The sequence below is a fragment of the Otolemur garnettii genome, unplaced genomic scaffold (assembly GCF_000181295.1).
Source record: "Otolemur garnettii isolate 467f Iridium unplaced genomic scaffold, OtoGar3 scaffold00191, whole genome shotgun sequence".
In the NCBI taxonomy this organism is placed as follows: domain Eukaryota; kingdom Metazoa; phylum Chordata; class Mammalia; order Primates; family Galagidae; genus Otolemur; species Otolemur garnettii.
The window spans coordinates 1126772-1152981 of NW_003852586.1; the positions used below are offsets into that span (position 1 = coordinate 1126772).

At 41.5% G+C, this 26210-nt stretch overlaps 1 protein-coding gene across 6 annotated transcripts in view; it reads right to left on the reverse strand.

Annotated features, from left to right (window-relative positions):
• Positions 1–26210, reverse strand: part of RUFY3 (RUN and FYVE domain containing 3) — an 88820-nt gene that overhangs the window by 44857 nt on the left and 17753 nt on the right. The window contains exons 1-2 of one of the 6 annotated variants that reach the window (XM_023507595.1): positions 24651–25528; positions 7047–7100 (exon numbers count right to left, since the gene is read on the reverse strand). The exons of 2 other annotated variants lie outside the window; for them this stretch is intronic. In XM_023507595.1, the coding sequence (XP_023363363.1) occupies positions 7047–7100; positions 24651–24828 (232 nt within the window). In that variant the 5' untranslated portion in view covers positions 24829–25528. Of the gene's footprint in view, positions 1–7046; positions 7101–24650; positions 25529–26210 lie in introns of those variants that run through there. 3 more of the 6 variants (XM_003800956.3, XM_012812157.2, XM_012812158.2) reach the window with 3 other exon arrangements.

Genomic DNA, 26210 nt, shown 5'->3' on the forward strand with positions numbered 1-26210 from the left:
AAAAAAAAAAAGAAAGAAAACTACAGATTAAAACTCCTATAACAAAAAAAGAAACAAAAAAAAACTCCTATAACTGTAAATGCAAAAACCCTTTTTTTGGGGGAGGGGGGGAGACAAAGTGTCACTGTGTCACCCTGGGTGGAGTGCTGTGGCTCCTCATAGCTCACAGCAACCTAAAACTCTTGGGATCAAGTGATCTTCCTGCCTCAGCCTCCAAGCAGCTGGGACTACAGGTGCCCACTACAATACCCAGTTGTCTTTTTTTTTTTTAGTAGAGACAAGGTCTCACTCTTGTTCAAGGTGGTCTCAAACTCTTGAGCTCAAGCAATCTACATCTCTTAGCCTCCCAGAGTGCTAAGATTACAGGCGTAAGCCAGAGTGCCTGCACCCAGGATAATGCAAAGTTGGCCCAATGTATAAAAATCAACCCAAGTAATACACTAATTAACAAAGTAGTAGACAGTTACCATATGATCATCTCAGAAAAAGCAGACAAAGCATTTGACAAAATCCAGTATCTTTTAATGATAAAACATTAAACAAATTAGCAAGAGAAGGGAACTTCCTAATGTGACAAAAGACATCTATGGAAAACTCAAGCTAACCTAGCTAGTGATAAAAAAAGACTGAAGGCTTTCACAAAGATCAGGGACCAGACGATGGCTACTGTTGCCTCTTCTAATCAACAATGTACAGGAGTGTCTAGCCAGGAGAATCAGTCAAGGAAAGGAAACAAAAAGCATCCAGATAGGAAAGGAAGAAGTAAAAGGAAGAAATAAAGCTGTATTTGCAGATAACATGGTCTTATACATGAAAAATCCTAAGGAATTCATGCACACAAAAAGTACAAACTAATACATTAGTTTGGCAAGGTTGTAGGGTGTAAGATCAATATACAAAAGCAAACTGTACTTTGACAACTTAAAGGTGTTCAGCACACCCCTGGGTGAAGGGCTCGACTACAACTTCATCTTAGAAATGTAAAACATTTGTACCTTCATTATCAAGAGGAAAAAGAAAATTAATTGTAATTCTACATGTTAGCAAGGAACAATTCAAAAAGGAAATTGAAAAACAATGCCATTGGGGCTGCGCCTGTGGCTCAGTGGGCATCAGCCCCATACACCGAGGGTAGTGGGTTCAAACCCGGCTCCGGCCAAACTGCAACAAAAAAATAGCTGGGTGTTGGGCTGGGCACCTGTAGTCCCAGCTACTTGAGAGGCTGAGGCAAGAGAATCACCTAAGCCCAGGAGTTGGAGGTTGCTGTGAGCTGTGTGATACCACGGCACTCTACCGTGGGTGATAAAATGAAACTCTGTCTCTACAAAAAAAAAAAAAAAATTCCATTTACCATAGCACCAAAAAGAATAAAATATTTACAAATATTTAACTTAATAAAAGCACACACTGAAAATTACAAAAATTGTTAAAAGTTTAAAAAGATCAAAACAGACATCTGATGTTCACAAAGACTTAGTATTGCTAAATTGATAGTACCCCTCAAATTAACAGAGATTCAAAGTAATCCCTATCAAATCACTAGCTGTCTTTGCAAAAACTGACCACCTTATTCCAAAGCACAAATGGAAATGAAAGGCACTTAAAACAGACAAAAATAGCCAATTCTTTCTCACATTCTGAAAAAGAATATGTTGGAGGATTAATACTTCCTGATTTCAAAACTCACTCCAAAGCAACAGTAATCGAGGCTGTGTGGCACACAGATAGAGACACAGATAGATGGAACACAACTGACAGTCCAGAAGTGAATGGCTGATGGGCAACTGATACTCAACAAGGGTACCCAAACAGTTCAACTGGGAAAGAAGAGTCCCTTCGACAAATGGCAGTAGGACAACTGGATGTGCACATGCAAAAGAATTCCTTAAAAAATTAACTCAAAATGGATCAGATACCAAATTATAAGAACTAAAAACTATGTAAGTCATAAAAAGCGTAAAAATAAATCTCAATCTTTCTGACCATGGAATAGGCAATGGTTTCTTAGATACAATACCAGAATTGATTTTAGTTTTGGAAAGTTTTCCAAACGTCTTGAGGTACCTTTATCTGAAGAACGCCATGCCACAGAAGACACCTAGATTTCTGGGAGCATTCAGGAGCTGGGACAACAGGCAGCCTTTTTTGTTTTGATACAACATAAGAGTTCTAGATGGTAAAAATACAATTTAAGAGTTCCCTGCTTTGCTTAATTTATTCTACACCAATAATTTAAATGGATGTTAGGAGGTGATGTTGTGATCAAAAACAGATTTCTCAGGCTGGGTACGGTGGCTGGTATAATACCAGCACTCTGGGAGGCTGAGGTGGGTAGATTGCTTAAACTCAGGGGTTTGAGACCAACCTGAGCAAGAGTAAGACCCTGTCTCGAAAATTAGCCAGGTATGGTGGCAGGCACCGTAGTCTGAGCTACTCAGGAGCCTGAGCCAAGAGGATTATTAGAGCCCAAGAGTTTGAGGTTACTGTTCTGTCTCTAAAGAATAAACAAAACCCCCATATTGCTCCTCTAAAAGAATCACAGCTGTATCTTTCTCCTACTTCCCGAGTGATAGAATCCTCCTTGGACCTCTGGTGCCCCACAAGTCTTTACTGGGTTGTGTCAAGACTGTAAGGTCCTGACCACTCTCACCCAGGCCATTTCTCAGTGCTGTTGACACAAATGATAACCGTAAGAGATGGGGCTTTCCTACTGCTTCCTATAAAAGCCAGGGACCCCCTCAAACTCAGTGTTCTTCAGCCCCAACACAAACATCCAATGTACACAGCATGTTGCGGAGCCAGTCTCACTCTGTGGGACTCTGGAGCAGACGTGCTGGTGCTCAGGCTACTTGCGGTGAATGAGTGATAATGTCCTTTCCCCTGACCTAGAAGCTGTGTATTTTTTGCCAGCATCCAAAAAACAGAAGCAGGCAAATTTATTAGTTTGTAATTGTAGGGTAAACCCTAGACTTGACAAAAAACAGGAGTAGGCTCAACGCTCACAGCTCAGTGGTTAGGGTGCCAGCCATATACACTGTGGCAGGCAGGTTCAAATCCGGCCTGGGCCAGCTAAACAACAATGACAGCTGCAACAACAAAAATAGCCGGGCATTGAGGCAGGCACCTGTAGTCCCAGCTACTTGGGAGGCTGAGGCAAGAGAATCACTTAAGCCCAAGAGTTGGAGGTTGTTGTGAGCTGTGACACCATGGCAGTCTACCAAGGGTGACATCTTGAGACTTGGTCTGTGCTCTACTCAAACTCTTCCAAGCTGTGACTTGGGGAAATGCCTCCCCACCCCCTCCCCCTTTGAGATAACTGAGTATTCATCTGAAGCTGTAATAATATAGAGATACCAAATACTTTTAACTTAGCTCCCCTCAAGATATCTCACAAAATTACAGTACATTATTGCAACTAGATGTTGACAATGAATTAGTCAAGACACAGCACCTCTATCACCACAAGGTCCCTTCAGATCAACTTTTTATAGCCACACCCACAGGCCTCCTCTCGCCCAACCCCATCCTTAACCCATGGCAACTATGAATCTTCCTTTTTATAGTTGCATCACACAAAGAATGCTATCTAAATGGAATCACACAGTTATGTATAATGTAATATTTTAAATTGGGCTTTTTTTTTTAACTGAGCTTAATTCTCTGGAGAGTCATCCAGGTTGCGGCATATTATCAGTAGATTGTTCTTTATAACTGCTGAGTAGTATCCCACTGAGAAAGTTTCTTAACCTCTGTCTGCTTTACTTTCCTCACCTACGAAATGATGTTATAGGGTCTTGAAGATTAAACACGTTCAATGTGGTAAGCATTTACAAGTGCTTAAGCATACTAAGAACTAGAAATTGTCAGTTAATACACTTACTCCCATCTTCCATAAATACAGCAATTTTGTTTAATTCATGGGGCCCAGCTCTAGAAGCTGAGACAATGTCTCAATATGTTCTTTCTGTTTTCCAATAATAGTGAACATAATGTCTTAACTCCATGCCCCACCCTCCATGTCAAGGAGTAAGAATACAACTCTGCAGGTAATAGTTTACACAGGTATATTATTTCCTAAATTCAAGCATGCCTGACCATTTCAATCCTTAGAGAGATGGGTAGAAAGCAAATTCACAAAACCTGTTTCAAAGTTTGTTATGAGAATAGATAGGAATTAAATATTTATTGAGAAACTAAAAGTAATAAACTATGTGCTTCTTATTATCTAATATTCATAATTTTCCTAATGAGTTTCAAAACATTTTTTTTTCTTCTTTGAGACAGAGTCTTGTGCTGTCACTCAGGCTAGAGTCCCAAGCATCAGCCTAGCTCACAGCAACAGCAAACTCTTGGGCTCAAGCGATACTCTCAAGCTGGGACTACAGGTGCCTGCTACAACGCCCAGCTTTTTTTTTTATTTTTTGTCCATGAGCTTTCACTGTTGCTCAGGTTGATTTTGAACTCCTTGCCTCAAGTGATTTGCCCATTTTTGAAACATTTTTGGACACAAATTACTAACATGTGAGGGAGATATAAGATAATCAATCAATGCCACCCTATGAAGACAATAGTTCATATTCTACTCGACACAGCTTATATGCACATTGAACATGAACCAATTACCACTGTAAGAAACCATTCAAACAAAAGCTTCAACCTTGCCAAAACTTGGGGAAAAAAAAATTAGTTGCAGTTTGGCTGGGGCCGTGTTTGAACCCACTAAAAAAAAAAAAATAGCTGGGCGTTGTGGTGGGCACCTGTACTCCCAGCTCCTTGGGAGACTAAGGCAAGAGAATCACCTAAGCCCAGGAGTTGGAGGCTGCTGTGAGCTGTAATGACACAGCACTCTACCGAGGACAATAAAGTGAGACTCTGTATCTAAAAAAAAAACCCCAAAATTAGTTCAAATCTACAACTGACTAGAGGTTATTTTAAATAGCAATCTTTCAGGATGCCAGAACCTAGTGTTAATACTTCACCTATTAAAAAGCCAATAATGGCACATCCACAGTCACAGATGAGAGACAGAACTCCAACAATCCAGCAGTGAGAGTCCCCCGTGAGAGCAGTGCCCGCATACGCCCTCGCTGGCTCAGGGTCTGAAGCCAGGATCCTCCCCCAGCCTGAACTGCTGTGCACACCTTTCACATGTAGGCAGCTCTCCACAACACGAAGCTCCTCCTACTGCTACTCATTCACAGAATCTCTGAGTTATGTAATACAGTATAATTCTAGCAGCATTTCATGTAACTATGATTGAGGCCTTGAGTTGAGAGAAGTAGAAAATGATTTAAGGAAAACAAGAATGAAATGACTCAAAAAGGTTAGCAAGTAAAGCTATTCTCCTCCCCCCATTCTGATTTTTCTTTTTTGAGGCAGAGTCTCACAATGTCGCCCTGTGTAGAGTGCCATAACGTCACAGCTCACAGCAACCTTAAACTCTAGGGCTTAAGCAATTCTCTTGCCTTAGTCTCCCAAGTAGCTGGGACTATAGGAGCCGGCTACAACACCTGGCTTTTTTTTGTTGCAGTTGTCATTGTTTAGCTGGACGGGCTGTGCTGGAACCCACCAGCCTGGGTATATGTGGGTGACACCACAACCACTGTGCTACAGATGCCAAGCCTGATTTTTTTTTTAAGTATATTCCAGGAAGACTATTCCATTGACACACTATCCTGACCAACAAAGCCAGACACCCACTTGACCAGTAATCTACTAAGACCACCAAGTTACTGACACAATTCACATCTCCTTGGTATGTTCCGTACTATACTGTTAAAACTATTCACAAAAACTCGAGAAAAACAAAATGAGATAGGGAAGGCTGGGTCTCACAGGAGGCTCGACTCTGTGTTAGAGTAAAGGAACTCTGCCCGTGTTGAACTATGGGGACAAAGTCCTCAAGAAGGGCACAGATTTTACAGTAGCACTTTTCTTTACTATCTAGTCTATTAAAAGAATTAAAGCCTTAAACCTGAGGGTGCCTGGTAAATAATAATGATGATGTTAATAATAAGGCAGCAGCTAATGTAACAGTGAACATTACGCACTTTTGTTCAGGTATATGAACTGTCAATCAGACAACAGTGACTGGTTCTCTCAAGGAATTATATATAATCAATTATAAAAGCAGAATCAAAGATGGCATCAAAAGTAGTTTGACCACCAGAAAGGAAACAAATTCAGGATCATAATTTACTCATTCAAAGGGAAGTGCTAAAGAGACACTCCTGAGCGTCCCAGGGAGGGAAAGTGCCTATGTGCTGTGACCCGGGAGGGAAAGTGTCCATGCCCTGTGACAGGGAGGGAAAGTGCCCGTGCCCTGTGACAGGGAGGGAAAGTGCCCGCCATGACCCACATACTGAGGACAGCACCGCCCTGTCTCAAGACAGTCTCTGCCCTCACTTTGCCTGGGCTAAGTGGGAGGATGTACGATACACTGAAGAGGACAGCAACCCCAATTCTTCTATTCTTGATATGGAATATGTAATTCACACTGCGCTCCCTAAAAGCAGATGCCATGACAACAGAAGCAACAATTACTGGTTTGAGGTAACTGACACAACAGAACATATGAGATGCTTTTCAAGACAATTCCACCAGAAAAGAAGGCTATTACATGACAAAGTTAAAAGTATACAGGGTCATAGAAATCTACAAATTAGAGCAACATTTCAGATCAAACATTTTAGATTCCTGAGATGTTTGTTTTTGACTGCTGTGAAATTTAACAGACATATTTACATGAGTAATAAAACTTACAACTTTTCAACAAACAAATGAAAAAAAAAGCCATAGAAAAACTTGATGTAATCTTGAAATAATGTCCCCTTTATACACTTTATTCAACAAATATCCTAAAAAAGCAGTGTAAATAAACATTAGTCATTTTACTTGGAACCATAAACACAAAGATCTCCCAGTTACTGCCATGGGAAATAAAAATTGAAGCTGACATTCCCTCTTACGGAGAACAAATAAAAGGTGATTAGAAAATTTTAAAAACCAAGGGAAAAAAAGCTGAAAGATGTTGGTGTGGCACGCACCTTCTGTATCATCACGCATTTGCTCCACCAAATCTGTCAAATCCTCCCAAGAGTCTTTGCAAACGGCAAAAAGAAAGGAAAAGAAAGAAAAAATGTCATGCAAGCCAAGAAAGAAAAGTGCTATTAAAAACAAGATTTCCAAAGGTATAACTGAAAGGGAGAGTCCTAGTACTCTTCCACTTAACACAAAGGTTAACAGTGAACAGGGCTAGGAGTCCAACAACTAAGCAGAAATACCAACTGTCCCCTTTATACACTTGCAGAAATACCAACTGTTCCCATTAGGTAACAGCTTTACATGTGCAGAGCCACAATTCCAAGTACGAATATGCATCTCTGTTCCCTTTATTGGAAATGTACTACTTTGGTAGACTTACTAAAAAACTGAGAAATAAGTCTAACTAACTTAGCAGTAAGTTTCTAACAGAAGGAAACAAAGATAAAACGAACACAGATTTTTTTCTATTGAAAATCAAAGGCCTGTATTCTGAGTGTATACAACAGTAGCCTATTCCAACATTTATTCTGATCACTTCAGCAAAGCTGAAAAGCATGTGGAAAATTATGCAAAATAGTGATTTTCTTAAAATAAAATTTAAAGGCTTGGCGCCTGTGGCTCAAGTGGCTAAGGCGCCAGCCACATACACCTAAGGTGGCGGAATCCCCAGCCCGGGCCTGCCAAACAGCAATGATGGCTGCAACCAAAAATTGGCCAGGCGCTGTGGCGGGCGCCTGTGGTCCCAGCTACTTGGGAGGCTGAGGCAGGAGACTCGCTTGAGCCTAGGAGTTGGAGGTTGCTGTGAGCGTGATGCCATGGCACTCTACCCAGGGGGATAGCTTGAGGCTCCGTCTCAAAAAAAATAAAATAAAATAAAATTTAAAAAAAGTAAACAACTTTTCTTCTTCAAAACAAAGGATGCTGCCTGAAGACAGAGAAAATATATAATTTATAATTCAATAAAGCTAGATGTTCACTCAACATTCAGAACCAGTAGCAGCTGGAGTGGTACCCTACAATCAAGCACATTCATATTTCAGCAAGAAAGAAATGAATATTCAGATTAAATAAGATAAATAAACACTATAAGTAGCCTTAAATAAATTCAGGTCATGTTTTATCACTAAATTGAGTTCAGACAAATTTATGAAAAATGCTTTTACTTTGTAGAACTTTTTCTTTTTCGGAGCCTGAGTCTCACTTTGTCGCCCTTAGTAAAGTACCGTGGCATCATAGCTTACAGCAACCTCCAACTCCTGGGCTCAAGCAATCTTCTTGCCTCAGTTTTTCTATTTTCTTTGTCCTGAGCTCAGGCCAATCCACCTGCCTCAGTCTCCCAGAGTGCTGGGATTACAGGCGTGAGGTATCATACCTGGCCTTAGAACTTTTTTTATTTTGGAATTGTGGATCTGTATATGTAAAGCACTTAGAGAATGTCCCACACAGAAAAAAAAATACTGTATTGATTGCTAGTATTTTACAGGACATTAGTGCTAAAATATATTACATGTAGATGTATTTGCACATGTCATTTTCTGGCATAATCCTCTGATCTGTAGTAAGTTATGGATCTATGCTATGTAGAACATAGATTTACAGGACCATGTACTTTTTTTTTTTTTTTTTTGAGACAAAGTCTCACTCTGTCACCCCTGGTAGAGTGCTGTGGCATCACAGCTCGCAGCAACCTCAAACTCCTGGACTCAAGTGATCCTCCTGCTTCAGCCTCCGACGTAGCTGGGACTATAGGCGTTTACCATACCACCCGGCTAAGAATCATGCTCTTTTAATAACCGTGAGTTGCTCTACAGACTTGCTATGTGACCTTGCAAAAGTCAACACAGTAAATAGTGTCATTTTACTTTTTATTTAATTAGAAACTATATTTTCTCCTAATATAAATAAAAGTCTATTTTATTAAAGCAAAATATAAAGCTCCTCCCAGAGTTGTACATAGAAAGCTTGGAGAAATGAATCCTTAGCTGGGAATGTGTGAAAGTTACCTAGACTGACCTGACTTTTTCTTTTGGCATGTTCCTTCTAGAGCATTTTTTTGCTCTAACCAGACATATTTTCTGTTTTCTTTCCTTTCTTTATCTCCTTTTTTTTAGAGACAGAATCTCACTTTATCACCCTTGGTAGAGTGCTGTGCCGTCACAGCTCACAGCAACCTCCAACTCCTGGGCTTAGGCGATTCTCTTGCCTCAGCCTCCCCGGTAGCTGGGACTACAGGCACCTGCCACAATGCCCAGCTACTTCTTTGTTGCAATTTGGCTGGGGCCAGGTTTGAACCTGCCACCCTCGGTATATGGGGCCAGCGCCCTACCCACTGAGCCACAGGCACTGCCCTCTGTTTTCTTTTTAAACAGGGTTTAAAGTTTTAAGTGTCCGAGTGATGAAAGCAATTTAAGAGAATCCTCCTCCCCCAGAAAGGTAAAAAGTCTTTTCCCAATGAAGTCACTCTCCACATTTCTTCAGCATACTCAGGGTTTTACTGTAATGAAGGATAAGCAACATGTCATTATTTTATACATAATCACTGAAGGATTTGTTAAATAATTTTAAGATTGTGCCTTCTGGAATATGTTCAATTATTGAAACAACCATGTCTGAAATGTCAGTCAAAGAGCCAGACGGCAGCATGGACAATTCTTATCTCTTTCATGGCACATTTCACTTTTTCTACAGATAATACTTTGTTGTCGTGAGAATATTTTGCCTGGTTTAAATAACTATATTAACATTAATTTATAGCATAATAATACACATTTGCAAATTATAGACAGGAGCAATCAAAAGGCTTTTTTGGCTCAACACAAGTTCTCACTCTGTGACCCTGGTCTGAGTGCAGTGGCCTCTTCGCAACTCACAGCAACCTCAAACTCCTGGGCTCAAGCGATGCTCAAGCTTCAGACTCCTGAATAGTGGGAACTACAGGTGCCCAACACTTATGCTCAACTAATTTTTCTATGTTTTATAGAGATGCTCTTGCATAGGCTGGCCTTAAGTAAGCCTCCTGCCTCAGCCTCCAAAATTGTGAAGATTACAGGTGTGAGCCAGGACACACAGCTAAAAGGTCTCTTAGTTGACACAGTAAAGAGGTCTGATTTATAATTTGCTTTTATAACTCAGAGTTGTACTGATCAGACTACGCCAGATGTACACTATATATGTTAAAGCTCATAGTAAAGGGAAGCTTCCAATGTTCCTCTGGCTAAATAGACAGCCTCAGTCTGTCCCCACTCACCTCACCAACCTCACCTACCCATGAGGAAGAGAGGCCAGCTCAGAGCCACTGAGTGGACGGCAGCATGTGCAGTGCCCAGCAGGCAGTAATGAGAGGCCGCAAGCACCACTCCAGATGCCTGAATTATATGGTTAAAAATGATGCACCTAACAGAATTTGGTAACCTTTTTATTTTATTTTTACTTTTGTATTTTAAATTTTTCAACTGATACATAATTTTATATATTTAAGGGGTGTGATATTTTGATACATGTACGCAATGTGTAACGATCAAATCAGGGTTATCAACATAGGCATCAGCTCAAGCATTGTTTCGTGTGTGTTAGGAATGATCAAAATCCTCTCTTCTAGCTACAGTCCTAACGATGGGGAGATGTTGGTAACCTTATTTTTAAGATGCATAAAAAACAAAGTTTCATTTTAGTCAGAAGAGAGACCAGGTTTGGTATGGTGGTGCATGCCAATGGTCCCAGGGACATGAAAGGCTGAGACCAGAGGATCACCTGAGTCTAGGAGCTCAAGGGCAGCCTGGGCAACACAGAAAAACTCCATTGCTTAAAAAAATAATGAGGTTGGGTGGTTAAATTGTACAAGGGACCTGCATTAGGAAACAAAGCTTATTTAAGGTTTTTTACTTTATTATTTTCTTATCTATCACTCTGTTTCAGGTCTAAGAATGATTAAATCAGTTGACTATATAGCTCTAGAAATACCTAATCAGGTGGTACTGTAGGCACCTGCTCTTAAGGCACATGATTAATCAGGGATGGCAGCAGTGCAGTGGAAGAAAAGGGCCCTGGCGCTGTTGCTGAGACAGACCCGTGAGAGAGCCATTGCTCCAGCACGGCTGTGGCATAGGGTTCCTCAAACTTTTTAAACAGGGGGCCAGTTCACTGTCGCTCAGACCCACTGGAGGGCCAGACTGCAGGCACCAGGACCAGTCGGCTGCTAAGCAAGACAGGCAGCGGCACAAACACCCAGTGGGCTGCATGTGGCCCTGGGGCTGTAGTTTGAGGACACCTGCTGTGGCACCTACAATATTACTGTACTTCATTTTTCTCTGGAGGAGGGAATTGGCTGATGAGGCTTCTCTTTAGTTGTGCCTGAAGTTCATGTACTTCAAGATTAAGTGCTTGAACAGGCTCAGAAAGTTAATGTCCTTTAATAATGTGACTGTGGTTGTAAAATCTCTCCTCTTGATATAGCTTTTCTCCAGCAGTATTATTATAAGCAACCAAGTTACAGTCAAATTTTGCCAGGCATAAGGGTCGTTTTGTTTCCTTGAGGCCAAGTGTCTTTACTTTAGAGTGTTAGTTTTTAGAATTTTCTTATGGTTTCTTGTGAAAATAAAAGCTAATGAATTTAAAGTATTTCACACATCATAGGTACTCAATGTCAACTTTAAGTTTATAAGAAACTGATATGTGCCCTGTATTCTGGTTGGCTACAAACTGAATTCATGTACTTGCCATAATTAGAAGAAAACAGAGTGAACAGAATTTTTAGAAGCTAACTAAGCTAAATAGTAAACACACGGAAAAAAATAATACCAAATGACAAATTTATAATACCTGAGGTAGGGCCGGGTAAGGTGGCTCATGCCTGTAATCCCAGCACTCGGGGAGGTCGAGGTGGGTAGATTGCCTGAGCTCACAGATTCGAGACCAACCTGAGCCGGAGCAAGATCTCATCTCTAAAACAGCCAGCCGGTGTGGAAGGTGCCTGTAGTCCCAGCCACCTGGGAGGCTGAGACGAGAATTGCTTAAGCCCAAGAGTTTGAGGTTGCTGTGAGCTGTGACGCCATAGTACTGTACTGGGGGCAACAATGTAAGATTGTCACAAACAAACCAACAAACCAAAATAAAACAAAAAAAAAAACCCCAAAATAATAATATTATTCGCTGTTAACATGATAATAAAAGTTAGCAAAGGCACTGTCAAACTAATTTTTATACATGCTAAGAGGTTCTGGTCTAATAAACCAGTAATTTAGGTCAGAGTCTATCTTCTGCCCATAGTATATTAAAAACAAAAATATCAACAAAGAATTACATATGGTCCCAGGAAAAGTTAAGACATTAAGTTATCACCTAAGCCATTTAATTTTTCTGAACACCTTTGCTGAGCAAAGGACTTTACTGAAGCACAGTACATCTCATATACACCCTAAGTTTCACAGCTCTATGAGAAAGAAAGAAATTCCAGCAGCCTTTCCATCTCAGAAAGCAAACTTTAGCAACCCTTAAAAAGTGTGAAATTTCTCGGGTGGTGTCTGTGGCTCAAAAGGGTAGGGTGCCAGCCCCATATGCCGGAGGTGGCAGGTTCAAACCGAGGCCCAGCCAAAAAAAAACAAAAAACAAAAACAAAGTGTGAAATTTCTCATTGCATGATTAATAGTAAAAACTAATTCTCTTCTGCTTTGGCCACTGTCACCAGCTTAAAAAAACAGAAAAAATATTATGTAGTTTACAGCTGCTGAACCAATTGTCTCAAAAAATTCAGATTTTTAACACAGTGCAAGATAACACAAATAACTGCAGCAGCCAACGGCCAAACCAAGCTGCAAAGAAATAGCTAATGTAAAAGTTTATGAAGCCACACAACCAAAATAAAAAAACTTCACTGTTAAAAGCAGTTTGGCAATGTGTACAACTTTTTTTTTTTGAGACAGAGTCCCACTATGTTGCCCTGGGTAAAGTGCTGTGGCATCACAGTTCACAGCAACCTTACTCTTGAGCTTAAGCAATTCGCTTGCCTCAGCTTCCTGAGTAGCTGGAACTACGGGTACTCTCCACAATGCCTGGCTATTTTTTGGTTGTAGTTGTTGTTGTTTGGCAGGCCTGGGCTGGATTCGAACCTGCCAGCTCCAGTGTACGTGGCTGGTGCCCCACCTGCTGAGCTACAGGTGCCGAGCCTGTGTAAAACATTTTTAAATATTATTATTTAAGAAATTCTACTTTTAACATTGGTAAAATGTTCAAGTAATACACATGATGTACCAAAACTGACTATGATATCAAAATTTAGAAACAACCTAAATACCTATAATAGGAACAAAGAAATCACGGCATATCCAAACTGAAGACATTAAACAAAGTGATACAAATTTCTATTTATTGATATAAGAAGATATTGCAGAGGAAAAAAAGGCAGGTCACATAGCACAGGCACAGTATGATCTTATATATATATAATTGCATGTAAGTGAACTATGTATGCATGTATAAATTTATTAAAAGGCAGAGTCTTGCTCTGTCGTCTAGGCTTAAGTGCAGTGGCATGATTACAGCTCACTGCAGCTTCAGACTCTGGCTCAAGCCACACTCCAGAGTAGTTAGTACTGACTATAGGTGCATGCCAATTTTTTCTTATTTTTTGTAGACATGGGGTCTTGCTATGTTGCCCAGGCTGGTCTTAAACTCTTGGCCTCAAGCAATCCTCCCACTTCAGCCTCCAAGAAGACTCGGTCTACTACATATGTTGAACCACTGCACCCTACCATGTGTATATACTTAAAAGGAGAATCTGGCTATTAAATTGTAACAGTGGTTAGCTCTAGGTACTAGAATTTTAGGTGAATTCTAATGAGGCCGCCTCGAAGTAAATTAAAAACAATTTTGTAGTTTATACTTTTCTGTATCCTGTAACTTTTACAATGCAAATATACCATTTCTATAATTAGAAAAAGTAGGCTCGGCGCCTATAGCTCAACCGGCTAAGGCGCCAACCACGTACACCTAAGGTGGCGGGTTTGAATCCCCAGCCCGGACGCCAAACAACAATGACGGCTGCAACCAAAAAATAGCCAGGCGTTGTGGCGGACGCCTGTGGTCCCAGCTACTTGGGAGGCGGAGGCAAGAGACTCGCTTGAGCCCAGTAGTTGGAGGTTGCTGTGAGCTGTAATGCCACAGCACTCTCCCCAGGGGGACAGCTTGAGGCAAGAAAAAGTATATAATACTAAAGATATTTTCTTCAAAAAGTATTTTTTAAAGACAAAATCTCACTTGTCACCCTCAGTAGAGCGCAATGAAATCATAGCTCACAGCAACCTCAAACTCCTGGGCTCAAGCGATTCTCCTGCCTTGGCCTCCCAAGTAGCTAGGACTATAGGCGCCCGTCACAATGCCTGGCTCGTTTTAGAGGTGAGGTCTCACTCTTGTTCAGGCTGGTCTTGAACCTGTGAGCTCAAGCAATCTACCCATCTTAGTCTCCTAGAGTGCTGGGATTACAGGCATGAGCTACCTCACCTAGCCTTAAAAAGCATATTTTTTTTCCAGTTTTTGACTGGGACTGGGTTTGAACTCATCATCTCCAGCATATGGGGCTGGCGCCCTACTCCTTTGAGCCACAGGTGCCACCCTAAAAAGCATTTTTAACACATTGACACATGAAGTTTTATTTTGAGAATATTTAATTATGATGAAAAATATTCAGGGGCTATTTGGGGACAAGTCTGTGTTCTCAGGGAAAGTTTACACACCAAAAATTGTAAAGTAACAGATTTTAGTATTTACACCCCTGTGCTCAACAGCACTTCAAAGAGGTCAGGGTGTACTGGTAGGAACTAGGGAAACCACAGTGGGAAACTTGCCCAGTTATCCCCAAGGCATACCTTCAAAGAACCAAACAATGCAGACCTGCACTGAGGGGCAGAGCATGTGATGGGTGCTCTCAAACAGAGATTTTGGTCTTTCCAGCCAGATCTTGGTGCCCAGGCATGGTTGTGACATCATGGATGCCGTCCTGAGCAAACACTGAGCTTGTTTAATCATGACAGAAAACTATAATAACCAGATTCCTTAAATCTGGTTTATATAAAGGTACACACACACACACACACACACACACACACATCCTGTGTGCACAGGTGTTGTATTAAATACAGAAAGGAGATTCACAGTTCAGTTGATACTTCTTATGCCATTAAAAATGTTTACTTACGAAAATATTATAGCCTTGATTTTCCATCAACTTTAGCTAAGTGGTTCATTTAAGAACTTTTGAACATTATGTGGCTTTAATTTTCTTGATAGAAGAAACACGTGCTCATCAACAAAAGGATAAGGCTGGGCTCGGTGGCCTAGCCTGTAGCCCCAGACAGAAAACTGTAATAACCTCCCAGAGGCTGTGGTGGCAAAGGTGGTGTGTAACAACACAATTTCTTTATACTGTTTCTTATTACCTGTTTTTAAGAAAGAAGTCAAAAGTAATGTCAACATTCATAGTTGCTTTTGTGACCAAATGACACAGCCTCAGGGAGGCTGAGGCAGGAGGATCCCTAGAACTTAGGAGTATGAGACCAGCCCAAATAAGAGCAAGACCCCATCTCTACTAAAAATAGAAAAATTAATAACTATAGTCCAGAAAGTAGAAGGGAAGAGGAGAGAGAAGGGAGGGGGGCTATGGGAGGCGGGAGGGTATTTGTGGGGACCCCACCTAATGTGCATGATGCAATGGTACATTTCAAAACTATTAAGAAATGAGTGTAATTGTGATGGATGTGTTCCTTAGTTCAATGCAAACATTTCACATTGTATATCGAAGCAGTACCCTGAACCCCATAAATGCATCAACGTACAAAGTTATGATTTTAAAAAAGTAATTTAAAAAAAAGGAAAAGAAAAATTAGCTGGGTGTCATGGCAGGCAACTATAGCCCCAGGTACTCAGGAGGCTGAGGCATGAAGATCACTTGAGCCCAGGAGTTTGAGGATGCCTGGCACTCTAGCTGGGCAACAGAATGAGACTCTGTCTCAAAACAAACAAACAAACAAACACAAACATTAACAGGATCAGGGAAGGGTCATACATAAATTAATGAAGTCTAATCACAAATTTGCATATTTATGGTATTAAGAATAGTTGTTTCATTTTCTACCAATTGGGGAAATTGTTATTAAGTATTACATAAGAGAACTATTAAAATCCATGTTATACAATTGACATGTTTATTTTATTAAACTATAGAAGTAAATATATGTACACGATGAACTTCTTCACCATTAACGATCACAATTTTTTATTTTAAAAAATTAACAAAGTACGTAGCCAGAAGAGAAAAATATGCTACTTTATCATTACCACTAATATTTTGTCCCTTGTGGAACATGTGGCTTTACTAATATGTCTGATCGTTTACTGGAAAGGAAATTTGTAAAGAGGCTGAAAACACATTTTGAAAATCTAGTTCTGGCATTTGAATCTCTGCAAGTGCAGTTCCTCCCCTCTCCTTCCACTCCAACTACCTTTGCCTTCAGCTTATGCCAAGGTAACTCCTGTGCATTTTTAGGCCTTGGTGTAAACATTACCTCAGTAGCAATCTTCCCTAGAGCCCCTGCCAAGATAAGATGTTTGCTCATCCTGTAAGGCACTCCACTTCCCACTGTAGAAACCACTGTACTACAATTATGGCTACTTTACTTTCTGGAGGGATCCCAAGAGCACCCACACTTGTGAATAAGCTCAGAAAATATAGTGGACCGGGCTTATTCACTGCATCGTTAAGATATAATTGGGACAATAAACTGTTGGCTAAAGGGCTGATCTGATCTTATAATGATAAAAACTGCATGCTTTCAGTATTCCCTTTTTTCTTTTGTTCAAATGGACACTAGACTTTTTTCTCCCAGAAAAAAATACAGAGATAAAAAATTTTACATACAATTCTTGGGATCATGAGCCCCAGGTTTAAAAGCCCTGAACTATACTGCAGTGAATTCATGCTATGAGGTCTCCTGGGAAATAGCCATTCAGTTTCCCTGCTAAAATGCCCATTGGGCCGTATACTTTTTTCATTAAAATATAGGCAGGTCCCAGGCAGGATGGGGATTTGATCATTGGTGAGGAAGCCTGCATTATCAAGAGTATTCTCTACTCAGTGGAAAAATCTGATCCCAAACCTGCACTCATACTGTCTCTCGGGAAATGTGGTCACACTAGGTACCATCTGGCTTTGAATTCCATGTTCCACTTTCCAACAGGATTGTCCTTTGGAACTAGGTGGTACATACATGTTTTGCAGCAGCCTCTGGCATTTTAGTTTCATCTCTTCACCTTACCTAGCAACTCACTGAGAGCAACGGCCGTCCATTTCCTAGCCCCTAGGTCTGGACTTTGCATCAAGGTACATCCAATCAATAATTACAACCAACTAATAGACCAGAACACACTCACTGCTTGCAGTGTACTACTGTTGTTACTCTGCTCCAAGGTATCTCACACAAGCTTCTCTTTACATTCACAGTATAAACGCTAGATGCTGCAAACGGACACCAAAACAAACGTCGCTCCCAAAGAAAACTGCAGAGCTATGTAGTGACAGTGACAGCACGTGTGAATTCTGCTGTCATCCACACTTCTCCACAGTAGCCCTGAGTTTAAAAACTAAAGCTGAAAGGTTCTTTTCTCAGTACGTCCATCTGACAACACAATTTCTTTATAGTCTGTTTCTTATTACTTGTTTTTAAGAAAGAAGTCAAAAAAGTAATGTCAACATTGATAGTTACTTTTGTGACCAAATGACATATTCTACATTACAAAGATCATCTGTGTATCACCTCTCAATGTCAGATTCCCTACCCCTAAAAGGTTCATAGAAAAACACATAGTTCTTAATAACTGATAATTTTTAATCAATTATTTTCTTGTTTATGGAGATTTAGGAAAGAACAATACTAAAATTCCAGTGTAAGGCACTAAGGTTCACCTTTGTCTAATAAACAACTAATTTAAATCACTCCCTTACATTAATATAAAAGTAGAAATATAAATTAAAATGATGATATATTCAAGAGTGTAGCTTAAATTGCTGTGGCTCTAATTACTGCTTCATGAGTAACTAACTGCTGCCACAAGTCTCCTCACTTACCAAGTAATAAGTAGTTACTACTAACGTGCAGAATTAAGAGAAGAGAAAAACTCAGGCATGAAGTGTCTGAGTAACTTATGTGAGGTCACAGGACTGCTGACCAGTGGGACAGGGGACTGCATGCAGACCCAAGACACAAAATCCCACATCATTTCTGAAGTAGTGACCCTGACAGTAGCCCAAGCACCAGTAGCCCCATCAGCCTCGTTTGCTGTTCTCAGATATACCCTTAGAGAGAGCAGTAAAGTTTTCCAAACTCTAGTAAACGGGCCCCTAAGTCTAAATAGACTTAGTATCCAGATTTCTTTACAATCATTTCAAATTTCTATAACAAAATCTTACTTAGAAATTTCCAATTCTCCACATTGAATATCCTTTTATAATCAGAAAAAAAAATCTTATTTAAAATAATCAACTTCAGGGCAGTGCCTATGGCTCAAAGGAGTAGGGTGCCAGCCCCACATACCAGAGGTGGTGGGTTTGAACCCAGCCCGAGCCAAAAACTGCAAAAAACAAACAAACAAAAAAATTAACTTCAGGCCAGGCATAGTGGCTCACGCCTGTAATCCTAGCACTCTGAGAGGCTGAGGCAAGTAGACTGCCTGAGCTCAGGAGTTCAAGACCAGCCTGAGCCAGATCAAGACCTTGTCTCTTAAAAAAAAAAAGTCAAGCATTGTGGCAGGGTCCTCGCTATCTGGGAAACTGAGGAAAAAGAATCGTTTAATCCCAAGAGTTTTGGGTTGCTGTGATGCCGAGACACTCTACGGAGGGTGACAAGGTGAGACTGTGTCTCAAAAAAAAAAAAAATCAATTTCAACCTACTTCAATATGTACACAAGCATGATTTTAAATTGAGCTTTTTTCTTTGAGACAGTCTCACTATATTGTCCTCGGTAGAGTGCCGTAGCGTCACAGCTAACAGCAACCTCCAACTCTTGGGCTTAAGCAATTCTCTTGCCTCAGCTTCCCAAGTAGCTGGGACTACAGGCACCTGCCACAACGCCTGGCTATTTTTTTGTTGCAATTGTCATTGTTGTTCAGCTGGCCTGGGCTAGCAAGCTAGGTTTGAACCCACTGCCACAGTGCTATGGGCGCTAAGCCATTTGTTTTTAAATTTGAGAGTCTCACTTAATTATCTTTGGTAGAGTGCCTTGGCATCACAGCTCACAGCAACCTCAAACTCCACTCACAGCAGCTCCTGTGATCCTCTTGCTTCAACCTTGCAAGTAGCTCAGACTATAGGAGCCCACCAAAACACCTGGCTATTTTTAAAGACTGGGGTCATGCTCTGGCTCAAGTTGGTCTCAAACTCCTAAGCACAAGCCATCCACCCGCCTCGGCCTCCCCCAGTGTCAGGATTACAAGTGTGAGCCACTGTGCCCAGCCTTAAATTGAACTTTTTAACTTGTTTGCCACTCATGCTCTTCTTACAAGGCTGCAGTGACAGTGAGCCACATGGTCACAAGGATGAACAAGGGCACCTACCACATCACCAGACAACATCACCTGCCTCTAGGCTAATGGGCGGGGCTAACCTGTGATGCTGTGATATGCCCTAGGGTAGGCCCATTAAATGTTTTTTCAATTTAAGATATTTGCAACTCAGGTAGGAGGTTAATGGAACATATAACCCTATCTGAAATCAAGGGGCACCTGTAGTTGCCTGTGAGACGAAACATGGAAGGCTCAGGACTTAATTCTTTAATCTCTTTAATGTGTCAAAGATTTCCATCAACATGCAAAATGTTACTTAGCTAAACTTGTTATAAAATTATAAACTGAATCACAACCATAGTTGAGTTTGTCACTGTTACATATCGGAAAATACTTAAGTATAATACTATACTTTGCCAAGGGGTGTGCTCTTGTATAGGTACACACATTTACTGAGGACTTTCTGAAAAAAAAATTATTTTCCTGATCCTGGAATTATCTGCATATACTTAGAGAATGCTACTCCATGGTCCACACAACTTAAGAAAAAAATGCTTAAATATGCATCACTTCCTCTCAGTAGTGGCACCATTTCTGAAATTCCTACACAAGTGCTTAAAGGTCTGAGGTATCTGGCTTCCATTATTGAGGAAAACGAAGGGCACATGTCTTCCAAATATTTCATGGACCTTACAAGGTCCTTTATTTTGAAATTCCACTGTGCTGTCAAAATATCTCTGAGAAGTCTTTTCAATGGTGATACATGTTTTTCAAAATCAGAAATATGCAAGATGAATTTTTTATGAACAAGGCTGCTCCTTTAATGTTGACAGGACAAAAGGGAGCCACAACCTTAAATCTCTGAATGTCCACATCTGTCTCCTGCCTTCCCTCAATCCCCTCCCAAAGTGTAAGAACTCGAACTCACTGAAGTTGGGGTATATCATAAAGCTTCTATTATCTGGAAAAGTGTAACCAGATTTGTGCTTCTTTGGAAGGCTATACTGAAGGAGTGACAGTGCTCCTTTGGTTAGTCATAATCTATTAGCATCTGGGACGCAAACTTTCTCTTCCTTCTGCTCTCCCTCCTGGTGAAGGGAACCAGGACCTGAAGCCAGAAAATTGGGAGTGAGCATAGCATTGCCTGAGCCTTGTCCTCAAGCCACTCCACCTCCTTAGACATCATTACCTTCTCCTTCCCCAGTGACTGTCCTTCCATCAGTACCTGCTGCTTCCCCATTGACTGTCCTTCCATAAATATCTTCTGCTTCCATAGTGACTGTCCTTCCTTCAGTATCTTCTGCTTCCACAGTGACTGTCCTTCTATCAGTACCTTCTGCTTCCACAGTGTCTGTCCTTCCATCAGTACCTTCTGCTTCCCCAGTGACTGTCCTTCCATCAGTACCTTCTGCTTCCTCAGTGACTGTCCCTTCTCATCAGTTCTTCTGCTTCCAAGGTGATTGTTCCTTCCCTTCGGTACCTTCTGTTTCCACAGTGACTGTCCTTCCATCAGTACCTTCTGTTTCCACAGTGACTGTCACTTCCATCAGTAGCTTCTGCTTCCCCAGTGACTGTCCTTCCATCAGCACCTTCTGCTTCCCCAGTGACTGCCCTTCCATAAGTATCTTCTGTTTCCACAGTGACCTTCCATCAGTACCTTTTTCTGCCCCAGTGACTGTCCTTCCATCAGTACCTTCTGCTTCCCCAGTGACTGTCCTTTCATCAGTACCTTCTGCTTCCCCAGTGACTGTTCTTCCATCAGTACCTTCTGCTTCCCCAGTGACTGTCCTTTCATCAGCACCTTCTGCTTCCCCAGTGACTGTCCTTCCATCAGTACCTTCTGCTTCCTCAGTGACTGTCCTTCCATCAGTACCTTTTGAGTCCCCAGTGACTGTCCTTCCATCAGCACCTTCTGCTTCCACAGTGACTATTCCTTCCATCAGTATCTTCTGCTTCCACAGTGACTGTCATTCCATCAGTATCTTCTGCTTCCATAGTGACTGTCCCTTCCCATCAGTTCTTCTGCTTCCACAGTGATTGTCCCTTCCCTTCGGTACCTTCTGTTTCCACAGTGACTGTCACTTCCATCAGTAGCTCCTGCTTCCCCAGTGACTGTCCTTCCATCAGCACCTTCTGCTTCCACAGTGACTGTTCCTTCTATCAGTAGCTTCTGCTTCCCCAGTGACTCTTCCTTCCCATCAATACCTTTTGCTTCCCCAGTGACTGTCCCTTCCAATTAGTACCCATCAGGTACTTTCTGCTTCCCCAGTGACTGTTCCTTGACTTTTTATTCACTATCCTTGCCCTTCATGTGTGTGCACATATGTACATGCAGACAACATTTATTTTGGAACTTCTGAAAAAAAATATTTTTCTGATCCTGGAGTTATATGCACATACTTGTTTGGAATTGTCATCTCTTACATGGCCCACATTAACAGTCTCAATTAGGGGGCTCTGAAGAGCTTATAATCTTCCGCTCTACCCAACCACTGCTAGCAGCCAGAGTGATCATCCCACAATAAATATGTTACTCCCATTCCCTGAGCACCAGGAGTTTTTCCCTGCAGAATCAAGTCCAGGCTTAGCAGTAAGAGGAAGAATCCCATAGTCCAGCTCGTGCTTATCTCTCCAGCCCTGCACCCAGCTATTCTAACCACAGGACAACCGTCCTCCCATTTGCTGGTTCCCTGTCTTACCAGCTTACTGTGTGTACTATATGACATGCCCTGAACCCTCTCCTAGGCTCTTGAATTGATTCAGGGGAAATCTATTTGCAATCAAAATTGTAGATTTGCTCCTAGTTTCAGAGAGAATGATCTCCTATCTGAATACGAACTAATACAAACTGAGATTATGAAGTGGACGTTTTTTATTCCCACATATTTAAGAGTTAAGGTAAGTTAAGACTATAATCTACACTGTGGATGGTCCAGTGAAGGGCAGGAACTTTGTTTCAGAAAACAAAACTTAGGAACCACAAAGCTTCTACTGTTGAGGCCATATACGGCCTATGTGTCATCATTTTAGGAGGATACATTATGCTTTTTGCCCCTTTTGTGGATTTAGAGGCTACAGTGCAGTATCTGTCCCTCCATGAACCAGCTTGCAAAGAAGTCTGAACTCCTGTGTCTCCAGCCATCAGGAGCTCCACTGTGTAAACAAGGTGAGATTGATGTAATCACTGACTACCACTTAGATGATTGTAACTAAATTAAATCTAGTAATTATCATTGGTATTAACATTAAAGCAGACATTTCCTTGGACCAAATGGCTGTTTATACCAGAATTGATCCAGAATTAGCCAGTGGAACAAGGAAATAAAACCTCCATACACCACTATCATGCTTTACTAGACCATACTTTCATGAGGCTGTTCTTTCATTATTTTCATTCCTAATAATTTGAAATAATTGTTTCTTTTGCCCAATTTAAGGCAAACTTCCAAAATTCACTGTCAGCATGTCTCAATTTTCCTCCAAATCCTCTATAGTTGATCAAAGGTTTTGGAAACTTCCTATTTGTCTGATTTCCTTAATCAAAGGAATATAGCTTACACTGTATAGCCTAGACAGCATCTCTTACATGTTTTTCATATTAATAAGAAATGTGTTGCTACAGATTTCTCCATGAAGAACTCAAGCAGCACTGCTATAAATGCTCACCGAATAGCTTACTTTTGATTACCCTTAGGAATCTTGATCAAAAAACAAATATATACTCAAAGTACTAAAACAGTTAAAAATTATTTTTGTGACAGTGACTTCAAAATGGCTGGGAAATGTATTTATATTGTTCAAGCAAGACATACAAATGATAAATCTGCACATGCAGTTGCTAAAAGATTTCTTGAACTTTTCTTCCCTGAAGACTTTTACAGCTTTAGATTTTTTTAAACAGTATTGGGATTGTACAGAGTTTCAGCTGATGTCTTTTAACCCTGTGCACATTCTTTAACTTAGAGCCAAAGGAAAACTGTCCAGCAAAAACAGTCTTAAAAACTACTCCCCCATCATTCTTAAAGACACACCCACCTTTGTGTTCTGTGACATTAGCCACTACCTCTAAAACTTTCACAAGGGTAAACCTGACTGGAAAGATAAGATCTTTATCAAACCCACTGGGTGAAATCTGAGTCATGACAAGACTGTAACACAAAGTCAAGGGCAAGAAACCACTTTTCCTAACCCCTTCTGGTATGTGTAATTTACTTCATGGCCCTCTGTCCTGTAGATATACCTAATTATCAGGCATTTGCTTATTATGAAGAATTTCTCTTCACATGCAAGCATTTTGGTCTTCATTAGTTTGAGGGCAGAGAATAAACACTAGCTAAGGAGTCCCCATATTAAAAACAAAAGTCTTTGTTGCTATAATAAGTCATAATAGCTACTACAAATAATTTATAAAAAGCAATGGCCAAGAGATTTCAGTATTACTTTCCTATGATAAGCTAAAAGGAGTGCCGTAATAATCATGTTGAATCTTTCCAAGGAATCATGCTTTTTAAAGAGTCCATAGTTAGTGAATAATCGCTGACCATAAAATTACTTTCTCATCTAACCCGATAAACCATATTACTTAGAAAATATAAGTATTTTGTCAAATATTTCCTAGCTGTCAAAGTCAGTTTAACATTATATCCTGATGACAGGATACCCTTCTTATATTTTTCATGTATAATTCTCTCATTATAGTCATGTTATCCTAACTTATTTTGTTAAGAATCACTATGATTTCTATAAGATTTTCATATATGAACAAAATTAAAAGCTTTTCCATTATTGATTAGGATCATATGTGATAAGTGACCTCAACCATTCTTTTTAGAGATTTAAAGACAAATCTAAATAAGCATCAGCATCTTTCGAAAGGATGCCTCAGGGAGTAGGAAAAAAATATTTTTTCCCAGTAGCAAGAGAGGGAGCAGTGGGTGGGAGATAAGGGCGTTGGGTTTCCAGGACTGCTAACAGACGGAGCGCAGGTCCTCGCGGCTCCTCCCCGCGCCCTCCTCCCGCCCGTGACGGTGAGGATGCGGCCGGGCAGGGCCCACCGTACCTTCATGGGTAGGCTCTGGGTCGGGGGTGAGCGAGATGTCATCCAGCTCTCGGAGGCAGAGCCACTCCCCGTCCATGGACACCCGGAACTTGCACAAGTAGATGGTCTCCATGGCAGCCTGTGTGATCTTGTCGGTGGTGGGGGTGGGCATGTCAGTCGGCGGCGTCAGGGCAGACATGATGACTCAGCCGGGATCTCTCTCACACACGCACACCCCGCAAAAATAAGACAGGTCTCCTCACAAACCCCCAACCCAAAGCTCCGAAACAAAGCTTTCAGGAAAAGGCGTGGAATGGATTAAAAAAAAAAAAAAACACCAAGGTTCTTACAGTTTAAGAACCAGCTTCAAGATAAACAATTCTGCACGATCTTCTTATAAACGAGTCCTACCACATATCAAATAGGACGACTCTATAGTTTCCTCCCAGCTTCCTCGCCTTTTATCTTCCCTTCCTTACGCTTTTTCCTCAGCTGAGCTATAGGCTTTGAATGCTGCCGGGCCGATGCTCCCTTTGCTGCTTTAAACACTAGCCTCAGCATGAATAAGTGGAAAAGCCTTCTTTGTGCAGCAAAATAATTCCTCAAAAAATGAACGAAAAATAAACCTATATTTTCAACTTAGCATACAAAAAAAAAAACAGTCCTGAACCGCAGATAGCACTTCCAGGATGCGCTCGGACCAGCCAGGATGCTGAGGGCTCGCAGGGCGGGCCAAGGCGGGCAGGGTGGTGACCAAGATGGCTGACGGTGGGCGGGGCCGGCGCCGGCACACGTGACCGCGGCTCGACAGGCCGCTGCTCCCAGGGTGCTCCACGGGCGCCGCGGGAGGACAGAGACCAGTCCACGCACGCAAGGCCCACCACACGGCCCTCGGCCCCGCCCCACACACGGCCCTCGGCCCCGCCCCCACCCTCTGCACGGCCCACCCCACAAGGGCCACCAGACGGCCCTCGGCCCCCCAGACGGCCCCCGGACCCCCCACCCCACGCGGCCCTCCGCCTTTAGACCCGGCTCAGAGCTGACAGCTCTGGTCCCCTTCTCTCTCCTGGGGATGCGCGGGGTGATAGCAGGAGGGTACTAATTCCGGATGGTACTCCACAGCAAAGGTGGCAACAGAGGCAGTTAGAAGTTAATTTGACTTTTATCCTTATCTACACAGCTATTAAACTTCTTTAATATGCTAAAGGTGGTGTTTTAAGAAAAGCTAAGGTGGATGTTCAGTTTAAATATCTTACTCTCAGGCATTTATAATATCCTTCTCTAGGAACTTTTTTTTTTTAGGCTAGGCAGAAATGCAAGAAAAAAACTTTAAGTTAAAAAAGTAAAATCATGGTCCGGCGCGGTGGCCCAAGCCCTAACCCCAGCACCGGGGTGGCCCAGGAGGGTGGACTGCCTGAGCTCAATAGTGTGGGGCCGGCGTGAGTGAAAGGGGCGACCCTGTCTCCAGTAAAAACCGAGGCAAGAGGATCCCTTGAGCCCGAGTTGGAGCTGTGAGCTATGTCGCCACAGCACTCCACCCAGGGTGACAGCTTGAGATTCTCAAAAAAAAAAAAAAAAAAA